Source organism: Zosterops lateralis (genome assembly GCF_965231275.1).
Source record: "Zosterops lateralis genome assembly, chromosome: 23".
NCBI classification, from domain to species: domain Eukaryota; kingdom Metazoa; phylum Chordata; class Aves; order Passeriformes; family Zosteropidae; genus Zosterops; species Zosterops lateralis.
The window spans coordinates 992776-1013828 of NC_139783.1; the positions used below are offsets into that span (position 1 = coordinate 992776).

General features: G+C 47.7%; 1 protein-coding gene across 18 annotated transcripts; it reads left to right on the forward strand.

Annotated features, from left to right (window-relative positions):
* Positions 1-1297: 1297 nt before the first annotated feature.
* ARHGAP35 (Rho GTPase activating protein 35) lies at positions 1298-20819 on the forward strand. 18 transcript variants are annotated; one of them, XR_014591621.1, is made up of 11 exons: positions 1298-5071; positions 9398-9542; positions 11365-11442; positions 11955-12086; positions 13997-14102; positions 18428-18736; positions 18784-18868; positions 19366-20397; positions 20450-20542; positions 20646-20677; positions 20730-20819. XR_014591621.1 is itself a non-coding variant. In XM_083877117.1 (7 exons), exons 1-6 carry the CDS (start codon positions 1334-1336, stop codon positions 18726-18728), a joined length of 4500 nt encoding a protein of 1499 aa, XP_083733243.1. In that variant the 5' UTR covers positions 1298-1333; the 3' UTR covers positions 18729-18736; positions 18784-18953. The 18 variants fall into 18 exon arrangements, 1 of the variants encoding a protein (XP_083733243.1); XR_014591622.1 differs by having other exon boundaries at positions 19366-20324; XR_014591623.1 differs by having other exon boundaries at positions 19366-20314; positions 20367-20542.
* Positions 20820-21053: the final 234 nt, after the last annotated feature.

Genomic DNA, 21053 nt, shown 5'->3' on the forward strand with positions numbered 1-21053 from the left:
GTTTTGGGGATTTTTTGAAGGAGTTTTGGGGATTTTTGGGGGGAATTTTGAGGGGATTTTGGGGATTTTTTTTGGGATTTTTAGGGGATTTTTTTTGTGGGAATTTTGAGGGATTTTTTGGGGTTTTTTGGGTGAATTTTGAGGGATTTTTGGGAGGATTTTGAGGGATTTTTGGGAATTTTTTGGGGGGAATTTTGAGAGGGTTTTGGGGATTTTTGGGGGGATTTTTTGGGGGAATTTTCGGGAATTTCAAACCGGAATTTTCGGCTCTGGAGTCGGTTTGGGTGAGGATTTATCCCAAAAAATTTTGGGGGGATTTTTGGGAAATTTTGAGGGATTTTTGGGGGGAATTTTGAGGGATTTTTAGGGATTTTTGGGAGGAATTTTGAGGGATTTTTGGGAGGATTTTGAGGGATTTTTGGGAGGATTTTGAGGGATTTTTGGGAGGATTTTGAGGGATTTTCGGGGGGAATTTTGGGGGGAATTTTGAGGGATTTTTGGGGGGATTTGGGGATTTTTAGGGGGAATTTTGAGGGATATTTTTGAGGATCTTTGGAGATTTTTCAGAGTTTGGGGAATTTTTTGGGAGGAATTTTGAGGGGGTTTTGGGGATTTTTTGGGGGTTGTTTTGGGGGGACTTTTGGGAATTTAAAACCAGAATTTTTCAGCTCCAGAATTGATTTGGGTGAGAATTTATCCCAAAAGAATTTGGGGATTTTTAAGAGGTTTTAAGGATTTTGGGGGGAAATTTTGAGGGATTTTTGGGGGGATTTTTTGGGAGAATTTTGAGGGATTTTGGGGAGATTTTTGGGGGGATTTTTGGGAGGATTTTGAGGGATTTTTAGGGGGAATTTTGAGGGATTTTAGAGGGGGAATATTTGGGGATTTTGGGGAGGATTTTTGGGGAATTTTTGGGAATTGGGTAGATGAGTTGTGTCCATGATGAGTGTCCACCATGATGAGTGTCCAGTTGGGTGGACATGTTGTGTCCACCCCGATGAGTGTCCAGTTGGGTTGGGAAGCGCCGCCCACCCCACTGCCCCCCCCCCGGACACTCCCACCACCCCTCAATGCCCGGCCCCGCCCTCCCCGATGTCCCCGATGTCCCCAAACTCCGTGTCCCACCTCCTCCATCTCTAACCCTTGTGTCCTCTGTCCCCAGGGCGACTCCTGGGCCGCTCCACGCCGTCCCCCACCGTGGCCTGAAGCGGCGCCGGCGCCCGCGGCATGGCAACGCCGAGCGGCCCCGCCCCGGCGCCGCGCCTGCGCTGAGCCCCGCCCCGCCCCGACCCCGCCCGCGCCGCGCCCTCCCTGGGGCCACCATGCAGGGACAATGATGATGGCCCGCAAACAAGATGGCCGCACGCCCACCTACAACGTCAGCGTGGTGGGGCTGTCCGGCACCGAGAAGGAGAAGGGCCAGTGCGGCATCGGCAAATCCTGCCTGTGCAACCGCTTCGTGCGGCCCAGCGCCGACGACTTCCACTTGGACCACACCTCCGTGCTCAGCACCAGTGACTTTGGGGGCCGGGTGGTCAACAATGACCACTTCCTCTACTGGGGCGAGGTGGCGCGGCCGCTGGAGGAGTGCGTGGAGTGCCGCATCCACGTGGTGGAGCAGACGGAGTTCATCGACGACCAGACCTTCCAGCCGCACCGCTCCACGGCGCTGCAGCCCTACATCAAGAGGGCGGCGGCCACCAAGCTGGCCTCGGCCGAGAAGCTCATGTACTTCTGCACCGACCAGCTGGGGCTGGAGCAGGACTTCGAGCAGAAGCAGATGCCCGACGGCAAGCTGCCGGTGGACGGCTTCCTGCTCTGCGTGGACGTCAGCCGCGGCATGAACCGCAACTTCGACGAGCAGCTCAAGTTCGTCTCCAACCTCTACAACCAGCTGGCCAAGACCAAGAAGCCGGTGGTGGTGGTGCTGACCAAGTGCGACGAGGGCGTGGAGCGCTACATCCGCGACGCCCACGCCTTCGCGCTGGGCAAGAAGAACCTGCAGGTGGTGGAGACGTCGGCGCGCTCCAACGTCAACGTGGAGCTGGCTTTCGGCACGCTGGTGCAGCTGGTGGACAAGAGCCGCGGCAAGGCCAAGATCATCCCGTACTTCGAGGCGCTGAAGCAGCAGAGCCAGCAGATCGCCGCCGCCAAGGACAAGTACGAGTGGCTGGTCAGCCGCATCGTCAAGAGCCACCACGAGCTGTGGCCCAACGTCAGCCGCAAGATGCAGCCGGCGCCGGAGTTCCAGGATTACGTCTACCTCGAGGGCACCCTCAAGGCCAAGAAGCTCTTCCTGCAGCACGTGCAGCGCCTCAAGCAGGAGCACATCGAGCGGCGCCGCAAGGCCTACCTGGCCCTGCTGCCCCAGGCCCTGGACGCCCTGGTGCCCGACCTGGACGAGATCGACCGCCTGAGCCGCTCCAAGGCCGAGAAGCTGCTGGAGGCCAAGCCCGACTTCTCCAAGTGGTTCGTGGTGCTGGAGGAGACGCCGTGGGACGCCGGCGACCGCGTGGACGAGGTGGACAGCGAGCGCATCCCCTTCGACCTGCTGGAGACGCCGGCGGCCGAGCAGCTCTACGAGGCCCACCTGGAGAAGCTGCGCAACGAGCGCAAGCGCGCCGAGATGAGGAGGGCCTTCCGGGAGAACCTGGAGAGCTCGCCCTTCGTCACGCCCGGCAAGCCCTGGGAGGAGGCCAGGAGCTTCATCATGAACGAGGACTTCTACCAGTGGCTGGAGGAGCCCGTCTACATGGACATCTACGGCAAGCACCAGAAGCAGCTGATCGACAAGGCCAAGGAGGATTTCCAGGAGCTGCTGCTGGAGTACTCGGAGCTTTTCTACGAGCTGGAGCTGGACGCCAAGCCCAGCAAGGAGAAGATGGGCGTCATCCAGGAGGTGCTGGGCGAGGAGCAGCGGTTCAAGGCGCTGCACAAGCTGCAGGCCGAGCGCGACGCGCTGGTGCTCAAGCACATCCACTTCGTCTACCACCCCACCAAGGAGACGTGTCCCAGCTGCTCGTCCTGCGTGGACGCCCGCGTGGAGCAGCTGCTGAGCACCCGCTTCCTCCGGCCCCACCGCAACCCGCTGGGGGACGCCAACGTGGACAGGATCAACCTGGTGATCCTGGGCAAGGACGGGCTGGCCCGCGAGCTGGCCAACGAGATCCGCGCCCTGTGCACCAACGACGACAAGTACGTGGTGGAGGGCAAGATGTACGAGCTGGCGCTGAGGCCCATCGAGGGCAACGTCCGGCTGCCGGTCAACGCCTTCCAGACGCCCACCTTCCAGCCCCACGGCTGCCTGTGCCTCTACAACTCCAAGGAGTCGCTGTCCTACGTGGTGGAGAGCATCGAGAAGAGCCGCGAGGCGGCGGCGGGGCGGCGCGACGGCCACGGGGGGCAGCTGCCCCTCACTCTGGTGCTGGTCAATAAACGCGGCGGCGGCGGAGGCGTCGGCGGCGTGGAGGGCGGCGAGACCCTGCAGAGCTTGATCCAGCAGGGCCAGCAGATCGCCAGCAAACTGCAGTGCGTGTTCCTGGACCCCGCCTCGGCCGGCATCGCCTACGGCCGCAACATCAACGAGAAGCAGATCGGGCAGGTGCTCAAAGGGCTGCTGGACGCCAAACGCAACCTCAACCTGGTGGTGGGTTCCACCTCGCCGGGGCTGAAGGAGGCGGGCGAGGCCGAGCTGCGCGTGGTGATGTGCCTGATGTGCGGCGACCCGGTGAGCGCCGACGAGGTGCTGCTGCCCATCCTGCAGGCCCAGCCGTGTCGCCCGGCTCCCGGCGGCGCCGGCGGGGCGGTGCTGGTGGACGTCGCGGTGGGCTCGGCGCGGCGCCGCGTGGAGCTGTCCCTGCTGTCCTACCACGCCTCCTTCGGGCTGCGCAAGAGCCGTCTGGTGCACGGCTACATCGTGTTCTACGCCGCCAAACGCCGCGCCTCGCTGGCCACGCTCAGGGCCTTCCTGGCCGACGTGCAGGACATCGTGCCCGTGCAGCTGGTGGCGCTGGCCGAGGGCTCGGCCGACCTGCTGGACAACGACCTGAGCCGCGAGCAGCTGGGCGAGGGCGAGGAGATCGCGCAGGAGATCGAGGCGCGTTTCGCCGCCCTGCCCTGCGGCCAGCCCCACGCCAAGCTGGACGCCGCCTTCCAGCCCTTCTTCAAGGACGTGCTGGACAAGAAGAACATCGTGGAGGCCACGCACATGTACGACAACGCGGCCGAGGCGTGCGGCGCCGGCGAGGACGTCTTCAACTCGCCGCGCGCCGGCTCGCCGCTCTGCAACTCCAACCTGCCCGACTCCGAGGAGGACCCCGAGCCCCTGCCCGGCTACAGCCCCTTCCGCGACGAGCCCGCGCTGCCCAAGGACCACTCCAAGCTCTCCATGGAGCTGGAAGGCAACGACGGCTTGTCCTTCATCTCGGTGATGAGCAGCTTCGAGAGCAAACTCAACAATAAGATCCCTCCGCCGGTCAAGCCCAAACCTCCGGTTCATTTCGACATCAAGGCCGACCTGGGTTACCTGGAGCAGAGCCACCAGCAGCAGCAGCGGGAGCGGGAGGGACAGCGGCGCTCGGTGTCCTCGTCCACCTGGCTGCCCCCGGACTGCTTCGACCCCTCGGACTACGCCGAGCCCATGGACGCCGTGGTGAAGCCGCGCAGCGAGGAGGAGAACATCTACTCCGTGCCCCACGACAGCACCCAGGGCAAGATCATCACCGTGCGCAACATCAACAAGGCGGCCTCCAACGGCAGCGGCAACGGCTCGGACAGCGAGATGGACACGGGCTCCCTGGAGCGGGGCCGGAGGCCGCCGGCCGCAGCCAAGCCGCGGCTCTACCGGGCGCGGTGCGCGCGGCTGGGACGGTTCGCCGGCTACCGGCCGGGGCTGGGCGTGGGCAGCGACGATGAGCTGGGCCCCCCCGGGAGGAAGAAGGACGAGGAGCAGGGAGGGCAGGGAGGAGGAGGAGGGTACAAAGGGGACAACGCCGTGATGGCCTACGAGGCGGCCGACGGGGAGGACCCGCGCAGGAGGAACATCCTCAGGAGCCTCAGGAGGACCACCAAGGTGAGGGGTCAAGGTGGGGCTTAGAAGGGTCAGTTTGGGGCTTGGAGGGGTCAGTTTGGGGTGATGGTCAAGGTAAAGGAGGTGTCAGAATGGTGGAATGTCCCAGTGGTCAGAGTTTGGCCAGGTGTTGGTCAGTGTCATTGCTGAGGAGGATGACCAAGGTTGGAAGGGTCAGTTTGGGGTGATGGTCAAGGTCAAGGAGGGGTGGGAATGTCCCAGTGGTCAGCCCAGTGGTCAGTGTAGGACCCGCACAGGAGGAACATCCTCAGGAGCCTCAGGAGGACCACCAAGGTGAGGGGTGGGATTGGAGGGGTCAGTTGGGGATTGGAGGGGTCAGTTGGGGATTGGAGGGGTCAGTTTGGGGATTGGAGGGGTCAGTTCGGGGATTGGAGGGGTCAGTTCGGGGATTGGAGGGGTCAGTCGGGGATTGGAGGGGTCAGTTTGGGGATTGGAGGGGTCAGTTTGGGGATTGGAGGGGTCAGTTGGGGATTGGAGGGGTCAGTTGGGGGATTGGAGGGGTCAGTTTGGAGATTGGAGGGGTCAGTTCGGGGATTGGAGGGGTCAGTTCGGGGATTGGAGGGGTCAGTTGGGGATTGGAGGGGTCAGTTCGGGGATTGGAGGGGTCACTTTGGGGATTGGAGGGGTCAGTTGGGGATTGGAGGGGTCAGTTGGGGGATTGGAGGGGTCACTTTGGGGATTGGAGGGGTCAGTTGGGGATTGGAGGGGTCAGTTGGGGGATTGGAGGGGTCAGTTGGGGATTGGAGGGGTCAGTTTGGGGATTGGAGGGGTCAGTTGGGGATTGGAGGGGTCAGTTGGGGATTGGAGGGGTCAGTTTGGGGTAATGGTCAAGCCCAGTGATGTGTCGGAATGGTGGAATGTCCCAGTGGTCGTCCCAGTGGTCAGAGTCATTGTTGAGGATGACCAAGGTGGGATGAAGGTTGGAGGGGTCAGTTTGGGGTGATGGTCAAGCTGAGGGAGGTGTTGGAATGGTGGAATGTCCCAGTGGTCATCCCAGTGGTCAGTGCTTGGCCAGGTGTTGGTCAGAGTCATTGTTGAGGATGACCAAGGTGGGATGAAGGTTGGAGGGGTCAGTTTGGGGATTGGAGGGGTCAGTTGGGGATTGGAGGGGTCAGTTTGGGGATTGGAGGGGTCAGTTCGGGGATTGGAGGGGTCAGTTTGGAGATTGGAGGGGTCACTTTGGGGCTTTGAGGGGTCAGTTTGGGGTGATGGTCAAGCCTAGTGAGGTGTCAGAATGGTGGAATGGTCCAGAGGTCAGGGGTCATCCCAGGGGTCAGTGTTTGGCCAGTCCCTGGTCAGTTTAGGACTTTAGTTTCCCATTTATCCCCCATATTTATCCCCATTTATTTTATTTATTCCCCCATTTTTCCCCATTTATCCCCCATTTTCCCCCCATATTTTCCCCTACATTTTTCCTATTTTATCCCCATTTATTTTATTTATTTCCCCATATTTTTCCCTATATTTTCCCCATTTATCCCCCATTTTTCTCCATATTTTCCCCATTCTTTCCCCATATTTTTCCCCCCTTTTTCCTCATACTTATCCCCATTTATTTTATTTATTCCCCATATTTTCCCCATTTATCCCCCATATTTTTCCCCATTTATCCCCCATATTTTTCCCCATTTATTCCCCATATTTATCCTCATTTTTCCCCATTTATTCCTCATATTTTTCCCCATTTATTCCCCATATTTATCCCATTTTCCCCATATTTTCCCCCATTTATTCACCATATTTACCCCCATTAATTCTCCTTTTTTCCCCATTTATTTTATTTATTTCCTATATTTTTCCCTATTTATTCCCCATATTTATCCCCATTTATTTTATTTATCCCCCATATTTTTCCCATTTATTCCCCATATTTTTCCCCATATTTTCCCCATTTATCCCCCATTTATCCCCCATATTTTTCCCCATATTTTCCCCATTTTTCCCCCATATTTTCCCTATTTATTCCCCATTTTTTCTCCATTTATTCCCCATATTTTTCCCTATATTTCCCCCCATTTATTCCCCTTTTTTTCTCCATTTATTCGCCATATTTTTCCCCATTTACCCCCATTTTTCCCCCCTATTTTCCCTATATTTTTCCTATTTTATCCCCATTTATTTTATTTATCCCCCATATTTTTCCCTATATTTTCCCTATTTATCCCCCATTTATCCCCCATATTTTTCTCCATTTATTCCCGATATTTTTTCCCCCTTTATCCCCATTATTTCCCCCATTTATTCCCATATTTTTCCCCTTTTTTCCCCATTTTTCCCCCATTTTTTCTCCATATTTTTCCCCATTTATTCCCCATGTTTCCCCCCATTTTTCCCCATATTTTTTTCCATATTTTTTTTCCACTTAGCCCCATATTTTTCCCCATTTATTCCCCTTTTTTCCCCATTTTTCCCCATTTTTCCCTCATATTTTTCATTTATTCCCCATATTTTTCCCCATTTATTCCCCATATTTATCCTCATTTTTTCCCCATTTATTCCCCATTTATTCCTCATATTTTTCCCATTTATCCCCCATTTTTCCCCATATTTTTCCCCATTTATCCCCCATTTTTCCCCATTTTCCCCCATATTTTTCCCCATATTTTCCCCATTTTTTCCCCATTTATCCCCCATATTTTTCCCCATTTATCCCCCATTTTTCCCCATTTTTTCCCCTACATTTTTCCTATTTTATCCCCATTTATTTTATTTATTTCCCCATATTTTTCCCTATATTTTCCCCATTTATCCCCCATTTTTCTCCATATTTTCCCCATTCTTTCCCCATATTTTTCCCCCCTTTTTCCTCATATTTATCCTTTTTATTTTATTTATTCCCCATATTTTCCCCATTTATCCCCCATATTTTTCCCCATTTATTCCCCATATTTATCCTCATTTTTTCCCCATTTATTCCCCATTTATTCCTAATATTTTTCCCCATTTATCCCCCATATTTTTCCCCATTTTTCCCCATATTTTTCCCCATTCCCCATTTATTCCTTATATTTTCTCCCCATTTATTTTATTTATTCCCCATATTTTTCCCCAATTATCCCCCATATTTCCCCCCATTTATCCCCCATATTTTCCCCTACATTTTTCCTATTTTATGCCCATTTATTTTATTTATCCCCCATATTTTTCCCTGTATTTTCCCTATTTATTCCCCATTTATCCCCCATATTTTTCCCCATTTTTTCCCCATTTTTCCCCCATTTTTTCTCCATATTTTTCCCCATTTATTCTCCATGTTTCCCCCATTTTTCCCCATATTTTTTTCCATATTTTTTTCCACTTAGCCCCATATTTTTCCCCATTTATTCCCCTTTTTTCCCCATTTTTCCCCATTTTTCCCCCATATTTTTCATTTATTCCCCATATTTTTCCCCATTTATTCCCCATATTTATCCTCATTTTTTCCCCATTTATTCCCCATTTATTCCTCATATTTTTCCCATTTATCCCCCATTTTTCCCCATTTTTTCCCCATTTATCCCCTATATTTTTCCCCATTTTTTCCCCATTTATCCCCTATATTTTTTCCCCATTTTTTCCCCATATTTTCCCCCATATTTTTCCCCATTTTTCCCCCATATTTTTCCCCATTTATTCCCCATTTTTCCCCCATTTATCCCCCATATTTTCCCCCATATTTTTCCCCATTTATCTTCCATTTTTCCCCATTTTTTCTCCATATTTTCCCCATTTATCCCCATATTTTTCCCCATTTTTCCCCCATTTTTCCCCATTTATTCCTCATATTTTTCCCTATATTTTTCCTATTTATCCCCATTTATTTTATTTATTCCTCCATATTTTTCCCTATATTTTCCCCATTTATCCTCCATTTTTCCCCCATATTTTTCCCCATTTTTCCCCCATATTTTTCCCCATTTATTCCCCATTTTTCCCCATTTATCCCCCATATTTTCCCCCATATTTTCCCCCATATTTTTCCCCATTTATCTTCCATTTTTCCCCATTTTTTCTCCATATTTTCCCCATTTATCCCCATATTTTTCCCCATTTTTTCCCCATTTTTCCCCATTTATTCCCCATTTATTCCTCATATTTTCCCCCATTTATCCCCCATTTTCCCCCCATATTTTTCCCCATTTTTTCCCTATATTTTCCCCATTTATCCCCCATTTTTCCCCATATTTTTCCCCATTTTCCCCCATATTTTTCCCCATATTTTCCCCATTTTTCCCCCATTCATCCCCCATATTTTTCCCCATTTTTCCCCATTTATTCCCCATTTTATCCCCCATTTATTCCCCATTTATTTCATTTCTTTCCCCGCAGAAATCGAAGGCGAAGGCGCGCCCGTCGCTGTCCAAGGCTCCGTGGGAGAGCAGCTACTTCGGGGTCCCCCTGGCCAGTGTGGTCAGTCCTGAGAGACCCATCCCCGTCTTCATCGAGCGCTGCATCCAGTACATCGAGGCCACCGGTCAGTCCTGGAATTTTGGGAATTTTTGGGAAAAAATTGGGAATTTTTTGGATTTTTTTTTGCGATTTTTTGTGATTTTTTTTCGAATTTTTTGGGATTTTTTTTGAATTTTTTTTGGATTTTTGGGGTTATTGGGTGTTGCATCCAGTACATCGAGGCCACTGGTGAGAAAGGGAAAATTTGGGAATTTTTGGGAATTTTTTGGGAATTTTTTGGAATTTTTTAGGATTTTTTTGGATTTTTTTTTGCGATTTTTTGTGATTTTTTTTGGATTTTTTATGAATTTTTTTGGGTTTTTGGGGTTATCAGGTGTTGCATCCAGTACATCGAGGCCACCGGTGAGAAAGGGAAAATTTGGGAATTTTTGGGAATTTTTTGGGAATTTTTGGGATTTTTTAGGAATTTTTTGCGATTTTTTTTCGAATTTTTTGGGATTTTTTTGTGATTTTTTTTGAATTTTTTTTGGATTTTTGGGGTTATCGGGTGTTGCATCCAGTACATCGAGGCCACCGGTGAGAAAGGGAAAATTTGGGAATTTTTGGGAATTTTTTGGGAATTTTTTGGGAATTTTTGGGATTTTTTAGGAATTTTTTTCGGAATTTTTGTGAATTTTTTTGCGATTTTTCGCAAATTTTTTGGGGATTTTTGAGGGTTTTTGGGTTCATCAAGTGCTGCATCCAGTACATCGAGGCCATGGGTCAGTCCAAGGAAATTTGGGAAATTTGGGGAAAAATTTGGGAATTTTTTGGAATTTTTTACGATTTTTTAGGGATTTTTTGCGATTTTTTTTTGATTTTTTTGTGATTTTTTTTGAATTTTTTTGGATTTTTGGGGTTATTGGGTGTTGCATCCAGTACATCGAGGCCACTGGTGAGAAAGGGAAAATTTGGGAATTTTTGGGAAAAATTTGGGAATTTTTGGGAATTTTTTAGGAATTTTTTGCGATTTTTTTTCGAATTTTTTGGGATTTTTTTGTGATTTTTTTTGAATTTTTTTTGGATTTTTGGGGTTATCGGGTGTTGCATCCAGTACATCGAGGCCACTGGTCAGTCCCAAGGGAATTTGGGAAAAAAATGGGAATTTTTGGGAATTTTTTGAATTTTTAAAAAATTTTTTTTGGAATTTTTGGTGAATTTTTGCGATTTTTTTTATTTTTTGCAATTTTTTGTTTATTATTTGGGATTTTTTGGGTTATCGGGTGTTGCATTCAGAACATCGAGGCCACTGGTGAGAAAGGGAAAATTTGGGAATTTTTGGGAATTTTTTGGGATTTTTTTGGAACTTCTTAGGATTTTTTTGGGGATTTTTTGTGATTTTTTTGGGATTTTTTGGGGATTTTTGAGGATTTTTTTGGGTTCATAGAGAGCTACATCTGGTACATCAAAATCACCAGTTAATAACAGATTTTTGGGGGAAATTTGGGACTTTTTGGAAAAAATTTGGGGATTTTTGGGGAATTTTTGGGATTTTTCATTAATTTTTTTGGATTTTTAAATTTTTTTTCAAATTTTTTTTATTTTTTAGGGGATTTTGGTTTTTTTTTTCAGTTCATCGAGCTCTGCTCTGGTACATTTAATCTACTGGTCAAAAAAAAGGGATTTTGGGAAAATTTGGGAATTTTGGGGGATTTTTTTTTCAAATTTTGGGAATTTTTTTAGGATTTTTTTTGAATTTTTTTCAAATTTTTTTGGATTTTTTTTATTTTTTGGGGATTTTTTGGGGGATTTTTTTGGGGATTTTTGGGTTCATCGAATGCTGGATCTATTTTCCTAAAAAAAGGACAAAAATAAGTGAAAAATTTGAATTTTATTTTGATTTTCAGGGCTGAGCACGGAGGGGATTTATCGCGTCAGCGGCAACAAGTCGGAGATGGAAAGTCTGCAACGCCAGTTCGACCAGGGTGAGCCCAAAATCCCCAAAATTCACCCAAAATCCCACCCAAAATCCTGGAAAATTTAATAAAAAATCGAAAAAATAAAAAAAAAATCAAAAAAATCCAAAAAAAATCAAAATTTCCGCATTTTTACCCCAATTTTTGGTGGTTTTTGGGCCCCACTCCCAAAAAACGGGGATTTTGGGGCTAAAATTCAGGATTTTAAGGCTGAAATTCCCTTTATTTTTCACCCCATTTTTCCAGGATTTTTCCCCAATTTTGGGGGATTTTGGGGATGGATTTCCCCTCTTTTTTCCCCACAAAATTCAGGGGATTTTGGGGGCTAAAATTCAGGATTTTGGGGCTGAAATTTGAGATTTTGAGGTCTAAAATTCGGGATTTTGGGGCCAAAATTCAGGATTTTGGGTCTAGAATTCCCTTCATTTTTCCAGGATTTTTTCCCTATTCCTCCCCCAATCCCTGAGGGATTTTTGGGGCCAAATTTTGACCCAAAATTCCCCCAAATTTTCCATTTCCAGACCACGGGCTGGACTTGGCCGAGAAGGATTTCACCGTCAACACCGTGGCCGGAGCCATGAAAAGTTTCTTCTCGGAGCTGCCCGAGCCCCTGGTGCCCTACGCCATGCAGGTGGAGCTGGTGGAGGCCCACAGTGAGTCCCCAATTAATTAATTAATCGTCATTAATTGGGTGATTAATTGGGTGATTAATTGGGGGTTAATTAGTCCTGGTTCGGTTCAGTCGTTCCAAGAATTCCCAGTTTATTCCCAGTTTTATTTGGGGGTTCCCTGTGCAGGTGGAGCAGGTGAGTCCCCAAATCACCCAAATTAAGTAATTAATCCTCATTAATTGGGTGATTAATTGGGTGATTAATTGGGTGATTAATTGGGTGATTAATTGGGGGTTAATTGGTCCTGGTTGGGTTCGGTCGTTCCAAGAATTCCCAGTTTATTCCCAGTTTTATTTGGGGGTTCCCTGTGCAGGTGGAGGCCCACAGTGAGTCTCTAATTAATTAATTAATCCTCATTAATTGGGTGATTAATTGGGTGATTAATTGGGGGTTAATTGGGGGTTAATTGGTCCCGGTTCGGTTCGATTATTCCCAGTTTATTCCCAGTTTTATTTGGGGGTTCCCTGTGCAGGTGGAGCTGGTGGAGGCCACAGTGAGTCCCCAATTAATTAATTAATCCTCATTAATTTGGGTGATTAATTGGGTGATTAATTGGGGGTTAATTAGTCCCGGTTCGGTTGGATCGTTCCAAGAATTCCCAGTTTATTCCCAGTTTTATTTGGGGGTTCCCTGTGCAGGTGGAGGCCCACAGTGAGTCCCCAATTAATTAATTAATCCTCATTAATTGGGTGATTAATTGGGTGATTAATTGGGGGTTAATTGGTCCCGGTTCAGTTCGATTATTCCCAGTTTATTCCCAGTTTTATTTGGGGGTTCCCTGTGCAGGTGGAGCTGGTGGAGGCCCACAGTGAGTCCCCAATTAATTAATTAATCCTCATTAATTGGGTGATTAATTGGGTGATTAATTGGGGGTTAATTAGTCCTGGTTGGGTTCGGTCGTTCCAAGGATTCCCAGTTTATTCCCAGGTTTGTTTTGGGAGCATCGAGAGCCCAAAGTCCATCAGGAATTCCTCATTAATTCCTCATTAATTCTTAATTAATTTTTCTTTCATTCTTCATTAATTTCCCTTGGATTTCCTCATTATTTCCTCATTAATTCCCCATTAATTTCCCATTAATTCCCAGGCCATTCCCAGGGTTGGTTTGGGGACATTGAGATCCCAAAATTCCCAATTTTTCACCCAAAAATCCCATTTTTTCCCCCAAACCCCCATTTTTTCACTCAAAAATCCCATTATTTCACCCAAAAAACCCCAATTTGTTTCCTGCAAAAATCCCTATTTTTCCCCCAAAATGTTCCAAATTCTCACCTAAAAATCCCCATTTTTTCCCCAAAAATCACAATTTCTCACCCAAAAATCCCATTTTTTCACCCAAAAATCCCAATTTTTCCCCCCAAATCCCCATTTTTTCACCCAAAAATCCCCATTTTTTTCCCCAAAAATCTCATTTTTCCCCCCAAACCCCCATTATTTCACCCAAAAAAACCCCAATTTGTTTCCTGCAAAAATCCCTATTTTTCCCCAAAAAAGTTCCAAATTCTCACCTAAAAATCCCCATTTTTTCCCCAAAAATCTCCATTTTTTCCCCCCAAACCCCCATTTTTCCCCCAAAAAATCCCATTTTTTCCCCCCAAAATCCCATTTTTCCCCCCAAACCCCCATTTTTTCACCTAAAAATCCCATTTTTTCCCCCAAAAATCCCATTTTTTCCCCCCAAACCCCCATTTTCTCACCTAAAAATCCCATTTTTCCCCCCAAAAATCCCATTTTTTCCCCCCAAACCCCCATTTTCTCACCCAAAAATCCCATTTTTTCACCCAAAATTCCCATTTTTTCCCCCCAAACCCCCATTTTTTCACCCAAAAATCCCAATTATTCCTCAAAAATCCCAATTTTTGACCCGAATTTCCCATTTTTTTTCCCGTGCAGAGATCAATGACCGGGAGCAGAAGCTGCTGGCGCTGCGGGACGTGCTGAGGAAATTCCCCCGCGAGAACTACGAGGTCTTCAAATACGTCATCGCCCACCTCAACAGGTGCATTTCGGGGAATTTGGGGAAAATTTGGGACATTTTGGGAAATTTAAAGAATTTTTGGGAATTTTTTTGGAATTTTTTGGCCATTTTTTAGCGATTTTTTGGTAATTTTTTGGTGATTTTTGTGCAATTTTTTTGGAATTTTTTTGCGATTTTTGGGCGATTTTTTGATGATTTTTTTGTAAAATTTTTGAGATTTTTTTGGATTTTTTTGGAAATTTTTTGAGATTTTTTTGGATATTTTTTGGAAATTTTTTTTTATTTTTAGCGATTTTTTGGTGATTTTTGGCCATTTTTTGGCAATTTTTTTGGTGATTTTTCTGCGTTTTTTTTATAAATTTTTGGGGGTTTTTTTTTGCCAATTTTTAAATTTTTTTGCCAATTTTTAAAAATTTTTTGAGGTTTTTTTGTGTAAATTTTTTGAGTTTTTTTTTAATTTTGGGGGGCCTTTTTAAAAATTTTTTTTACAATTTTTTTGCGATTTTTTGGGTGATTTTTCAGGGATGTTTTTTCAGGTGTATTTAAATCAAATACGTCATCGCACACCTCAACAGGTACTTTGGGGGGAAAATTTGGGGATTTTGGGAATTTGGGGAATTTCTGGAATTTTTTGGGAATTTTTTTGGAATTTTTTCGGATTTTTTTGGCGATTTTTTGGTGATTTTTTGCAAATTTTTGCCAAATTTTTGGCCCATTTTTTGGCCCATTTTCTGATGATTTCTTGCTGAGTTTTTAAAATTTTTTTGTACATTTTTTTAGATTTTTTTGTAAATTTTTTGAGATTTTTTTTGGATTTCCTTGGACCTTTTTTGGAAATTTTTTTGCGATTTTTTGGTGATTTTTGGCGATTTTTTGGTGATTTTTCAGGACGTTTCTGTGGGGGTTTTTTTGTAAATTTTTTGCAGGGTTTTTTTGCAACTTTTTGTAATTTTTTTGAGATTTTTTTTGCGATTTTTTGGAATTTTTTTGGAATTTTTTGGGTCATTTTTTTGGCGATTTTTTTGGCGATTTTTCAGGGAGTTTTTTCAGCTTCACTTTTTTCATTCAAATATGTAATTGCCCACCTCAACAGGTACATTTGGGGGAAAATTTGGGGATTTTGGGACATTTTGGGAATTTAGGAAATTTCTGGAATTTTTGGGAATTTTTTTTGGATTTTTTTGGCAATTTTTTGGTCATTTTTGGTGATTTTTTGCAATTTTTTTGGAATTTTTTGGAATTTTTTGCCAATTTTTTCGTCCATTTTCTGAAGATTTTTTTTTTGGTGATTTTTTGAGAATTTTTTTGACATTTTTTGAGGTTTTTTTGACATTTTTTAAGATTTTTTTGGACTTTTTTTGGACATTTTTTGGCAATTTTTTGCCATTTTTGGTGATTTTTCTGGGATTTTTTGGGCAATTTTTCAGGTGATTTTTTGGGATGTTTCTGCAATTTTTTTGTAAAATTTTGGGGAGTTTGTTGCAATTTTTTGAAATATTTTTGAGGGTTTTTTTGTGTAAATTTTTTGAGATTTTTTTTCAGTTTTTTTGGAATTTTTTTTGGAATTTTTTGGTGATTTTTCAGGGATTTTTTTTTTCAGGTTTATTTATTTGATTCAAATACATCATCAAACATCTCAACAGGTACTGTAGGAAATTTGGGGACATTTTGAGGAATTTAGGGAATTTTTGGTAATTTTTTAAGAATTTTTGGGGATTTTTTTGGCCGTTTTTTGACCATTTTTTGGTGATTTTTTGCAATTTTTTTGGAATTTTTTTAGATTTTCTGGTGATTTTTGGGCTGATATTTTGGTGATTTTTTGAGATGTTTTTGGTATATTTTTTTGAGAATTTTTTGGGATTTCTTTGACTTTTTTTTGATTTTTTTTGCGATTTTTTTTGTGATTTTTGATGATTTTTTTTGCGATTTTTCGGATGATTTTTTTGTAAATTTTGAGGGTTTTTTTTTGCCAATTTCTAAAAAATTTCTGAGGTTTTTTGTGTAAATTTTTTGAGATTTTTTGGGAATTTTTTGGGGCAATTTTTTGGGTGATTTTTCAGGGTCATTTTTGGGTCATTTTTTGGCCGATTTCGACGGGAATTTTTGCAATTTTGGGTTTTTTTGGATCTGCTGACCACTGAGTGACCACAGAGTGACCACTCTGGCCATGTCCACTCCATGGTGACCCTGATGGTCAGTGAGAACCTCCCCTGGACGACTTTTGGGTCATTTTTGGGTCATTTTTGGGTCATTTTAGGTCATTTTTGGGCAATTTTGATGGGAATTTTGGGTGATTTTTGGGTTGTTTTGGGGGGCAATTTTGGGTTTTTTTGGGATTTAGTGACCACAGAGTGACCACTCTGGCCATGTCCACTCCATGGTCACCCTGATGGTCAGCGAGAACCTCTCCTGGGGGATTTTTGGGTCATTTTTTGGTCATTTTTTGGCCGATTTCGATGGGAATTTTTGCAGTTTTGGGTTTTTTTGGGATCTGCTGACCACTGAGTGACCACTGAGTGACCACTGAGTGACCACTCCATCCCTGTCCACCGCAGGGTGAGCCAGCAGCACCGCGTGAACCTGATGGTCAGTGAGAACCTCTCCAGGGTCATTTTTGGCCATTTTTGGGTCATTTTTTGGTCATTTTTTGGGTGACTTCGATGGGAATTTTTGAATTTTGGGTTTTTTTGGGATTTGATGACCACTGAGTGACCACTCTGTCCATGTCCACTCCATGGTCACCCTGATGGTCAGTGAGAACCTCTCCAGGGTCATTTTTGGGTCATTTTTTGGTCATTTTTTGGGCAATTTCGATGGGAATTTTTGCAATTTTGGGTTTTTTTGAGATGTGCTGACCACAGAGTGACCACTGAGTGACCACTGAGTGACCACTCCATCCCTGTCCACCGCAGGGTGAGTCAGCAGCACCGCGTGAACCTGATGGTCAGTGAGAACCTCCCCAGGGTCACTTTTTGGCCATTTTTTGGTCATTTTTTGGTCATTTTTTGGGTGATTTCGATGGGAATTTTTGAATTTTGGGTTCTTTTGGGATTTGTCCATCATGGAGTGACCACTCTCGCCATTGTCCACCCCAGGGTGAGCCAACACCACCACATCAACCTGATGGTCAGCGAGAACCTCTCCAGGGTCATTTTTGGGTCATTTTTGGGTCATTTTTGGGCAATTTTGATGGGAATTTTGGGTCATTTTTGGGTTTTTTTGGGGCAATTTTGGGTTTTTTTGGGATCTGCTGACCACTGAGTGACCACTCTGGCCATGTCCACTCCATGGTCACCCTGATGGTCAGTGAGAACCTCTCCTGGGTCATTTTTGGGTCATTTTTTGGTCATTTTTTGGTCATTTTTTGGCCGATTTTGACGGGAATTTTTGCAATTTTGGGTTTTTTTGGGATCTGCTGACCACTGAGTGACCACAGAGTGACCACTGTTGCCATTGTCCACCGCAGGGTCAGCCAACACCACCACATCAACCTGATGGTCAGTGAGAACCTCTCCAGGGTCATTTTTTGGTCATTTTTTGGTCATTTTTTGGGCAATTTCGACGGGAATTTTTACACTTTTGAGTTCTTTTGGGATTTGATGACCACTGAGTGACCACTGTGGTGTTGTCCACTCCATGGTGCCCCTGATGGTCAGCAGGAACCTCTCCTGGACAACTTTTGGGTCATTTTTTGGTCATTTTGGGCGATTTTGATGGGAATTTTGGGTGATTTTGGGGTTTTTTGGGGGCAATTTTGGGTTTTTTTGGGATCTGCTGACCACTGAGTGACCACTCTGGCCATGTCCACTCCATGGTGACCCTGATGGTCAGTGAGAACCTCCCCTGGACGACTTTTGGGTCATTTTAGGTCATTTTTGGGCAATTTTGATGGGAATTTTGGGTCATTTTTGGGTTTTTTGGGGGGCAATTTTGGGTTTTTTTGGGATCTGCTGACCACTGAGTGACCACTCCGTCCCTGTCCACCGCAGGGTCAGCCAACACCACCACATCAACCTGATGGTCAGTGAGAACCTCTCCAGGGTCATTTTTGGCCATTTTTGGGTCATTTTTTGGTCATTTTTTGGGTGACTTCGATGGGAATTTTTGAATTTTGGGTTTTTTTGGGATTTGATGACCACTGAGTGACCACAGAGTGACCACTCTGGCCATGTCCACTCCATGGTGACCCTGATGGTCAGTGAGAACCTCTCCTGGGGGATTTTTTGGTCATTTTTTGGTCATTTTTTGGCCGATTTCGACGGGAATTTTTGCAATTTTGGGTTTTTTTGGGATCTGCTGACCACTGAGTGACCACTGAGTGACCACTCCATCCCTGTCCGCCGCAGGGTGAGCCAGCAGCACCGCGTGAACCTGATGACCAGCGAGAACCTCTCCATCTGTTTCTGGCCGACGCTGATGCGGCCGGACTTCAGCACGATGGACGCTCTGACGGCCACCAGGACCTACCAGACAATCATCGAACTCTTCATCCACCAGTGCCCCTTCTTCTTCCCCGCGCGGCCGGCCCCGGACACGCCCGGCTCGCCCGGCCCCGCTCCGGCCGCCCCCGGACACTTCCCGGCCCCGGCCCTGCCGCCCTCCCCGCCTCGGACGCCCACGCCGCCGCCGGAGCCGCTGGAGGCCTGAACTGACCGCTGGGGTGGAGGGGTTGTGGTCACTCTGTGGAGGCTCAAAGTGACCACTGGGGTGGGGCTGTGGTCACTCTGTGGAGGCCTGAAGTGACCACTAGGATGTCCACCCTGAGGGGTTGTGGTCACTCTGTGGAGGCCTGAAGTGACCACTGGGGTGTCCACCCCAAGAGCTGTGGTCATTATCTCTTGGAGGCCTGAAGTGACCACCCCAAGAGCTGTGGTCATTCTCTGGAGGCTCAAAGTGACCACTGGGGTGTCCACCATGTCCACCCCGAGGGGTTGTGGTCACTCTCTGCTGGAGGCCTGAAGTGACCACTGGGATGTCCACCCCAAGAGCTGTGGTCACTGTCTGGAGGCTCAAAGTGACCACCACGATGTCCACCCCAAGAGTTGTGGTCACTCTCTCCTGGAGGGTTGAAGTGACCGCTGGGGTGTCCACCCCAAGAGCTGTGGTCACTCTGTGGAGGCTCAAAGTGACCACTGGGGTGTCCACCCCGATTGTGGTCATTCTCTCCTGGAGGCCTGAAGTGACCGCTGGGGTGTCCACCCTGAGGGGTTGTGGTCATTCTCTGCTGGAGGCTCAAAGTGACCACTGCGATGTCCACCCCAAGAGTTGTGGTCACTCTCTGGAGGCCTGAAGTGACCACTGGGGTGTCCACCCCAAGAGCTGTGGTCATTCTCTGGAGGCTCAAAGTGACCACTGGGGTGTCCACCATGTCCACCCCGAGGGGTTGTGGTCACTCTTTGCATGAGATGTCCAGTCAAGGGTTGTGGTCACTCTTCCAAGGGGTCAGTGGTCACTCTCTGGACAGGATGTCCACCCCAGGGGTCAGTGGTCACTCTCTGGCTGTGATGTCCACCCCAGGGGTCAGTGGTCACTCTGTGGACAGGATGTCCACCCCAGGGGTCAGTGGTCACTCTCTGGCTGTGATGTCCACCCCAGGGGTCAGTGGTCACTCTGTGGATGTGATGTCCACCCCAGGGGTCAGTGGTCACTCTGTGGACAGGATGTCCACCCCAGGGGTCAGTGGTCACTCTCTGGCTGTGATGTCCACCCCAGGGGTCAGTGGTCACTCTCTGGACAGGATGTCCACCCCAGGGGTCAGTGGTCACTCTCTGGACAGGATGTCCACCCCAGGGGTCAGTGGTCACTCTGTGGACGGGATGTCCACCCCAGGGGTCAGTGGTCACTCTGCGGACGGGATGTCCACCCCAGGGGTCAGTGGTCACTCTGCGGACGGATTTGAGCCTCTCCGGACACTGAGGGGGTTTGGGCCGTTGGTGGAAGTTTCTTCTCCAGGACTTTGGGGTCGGATGGACACGGGAGGTCGTGACCCCACCCCAAAATAAACGGGGCGTGGAATGGCCTGAGGGGTGGCCACAGCGGCCTGAGGGTCATTCCAAGTGGCCTGGAGTGCTCTGATGGTCATTCCAGGTGGCCTGAGGGTCATCCAAGGTGCTCCAAGGTGGGCCAGTGGTCATTCGAGGTGGCCTGAGGGTCATCCAGGGTGGCCTGAGGGTCATTCATGATGGTCCAGGGTGGTCCAATGGTCATTCGAGGTGGGCCAGGGTGGTCTGAGGGTCATTCCAGGTGGGCCAAGGGTCATTCCAAGTGGCCTGAGGGTCATTCAAGGTGGGCCAGGGTGGTCTGAGGGTCATTCAGGGTGGTCCAGGGTGGTCTGAGGGTCATTGAAGGTGGGCCAAGGGTCATCCAAGGTGGCCTGAGGGCCATTCAGGGTGGTCCAGGGTGGTCTGAGGGTCATTCCAGGTGGGCCAAGGGTCATTCAAGGTGGGCCAGGGTGGTGCAAGGTGGTCCAAGGTACCCCACGGGTCATCCAGGGTGGCCTGAGGGTCATCCAGGGTGGTCCAGTGTGGCCCGAGGGTCATCCAGGGTGGGCCAGAGTGGCCTGAGGGTCATTCCAGGTGGGCCAAGGGTCATTCAAGGTCATTCAAGGTGACCCAGTGGTCATTCAGGGTGGCCTAAGGGTCATTCAAGGCGGGCCAAGGGTCATTCAGGGTGGTCCAGTGTGGCTCAAGAGTGGTCCGGGGTGGTCCTGGGTGGCCTGAGGGTCACCTGAGGTGGCCCAAGGTCCATCCAAGGTGGCCCAAAGTCCATCCAGGTGGCCCCAGGTGACCCAAAGTCCGCACCAGGTGGCCCAAAGGTCACTCAAAAGCCACCAATGGTCACTTAAAGGCCACCTAAAGACCACCAATGCTCACCCCAAAGGTCACTCAAAGGTCACCTAAAGGTCACCAGTGGTCACTCAAAGGTCAGCCAAAGGTCACTAGTGGCCACTAAAGGTCAAAGGCCACAAATGAC

Bases quoted from the DNA above. Each gene is read 5' to 3' on its own strand.
- ARHGAP35 (XM_083877117.1), top strand. From the start codon at position 1,334: ATGATGATGGCCCGCAAACAAGATGGCCGCACGCCCACCTACAACGTC. The intron at 11,443-11,954 runs GTGAGCCCAAAA...TTCCATTTCCAG, and splicing joins GCAACGCCAGTTCGACCAGG to ACCACGGGCTGGACTTGGCC. The intron at 14,103-18,427 runs GTGCATTTCGGG...TGTCCGCCGCAG, and splicing joins GTCATCGCCCACCTCAACAG to GGTGAGCCAGCAGCACCGCG.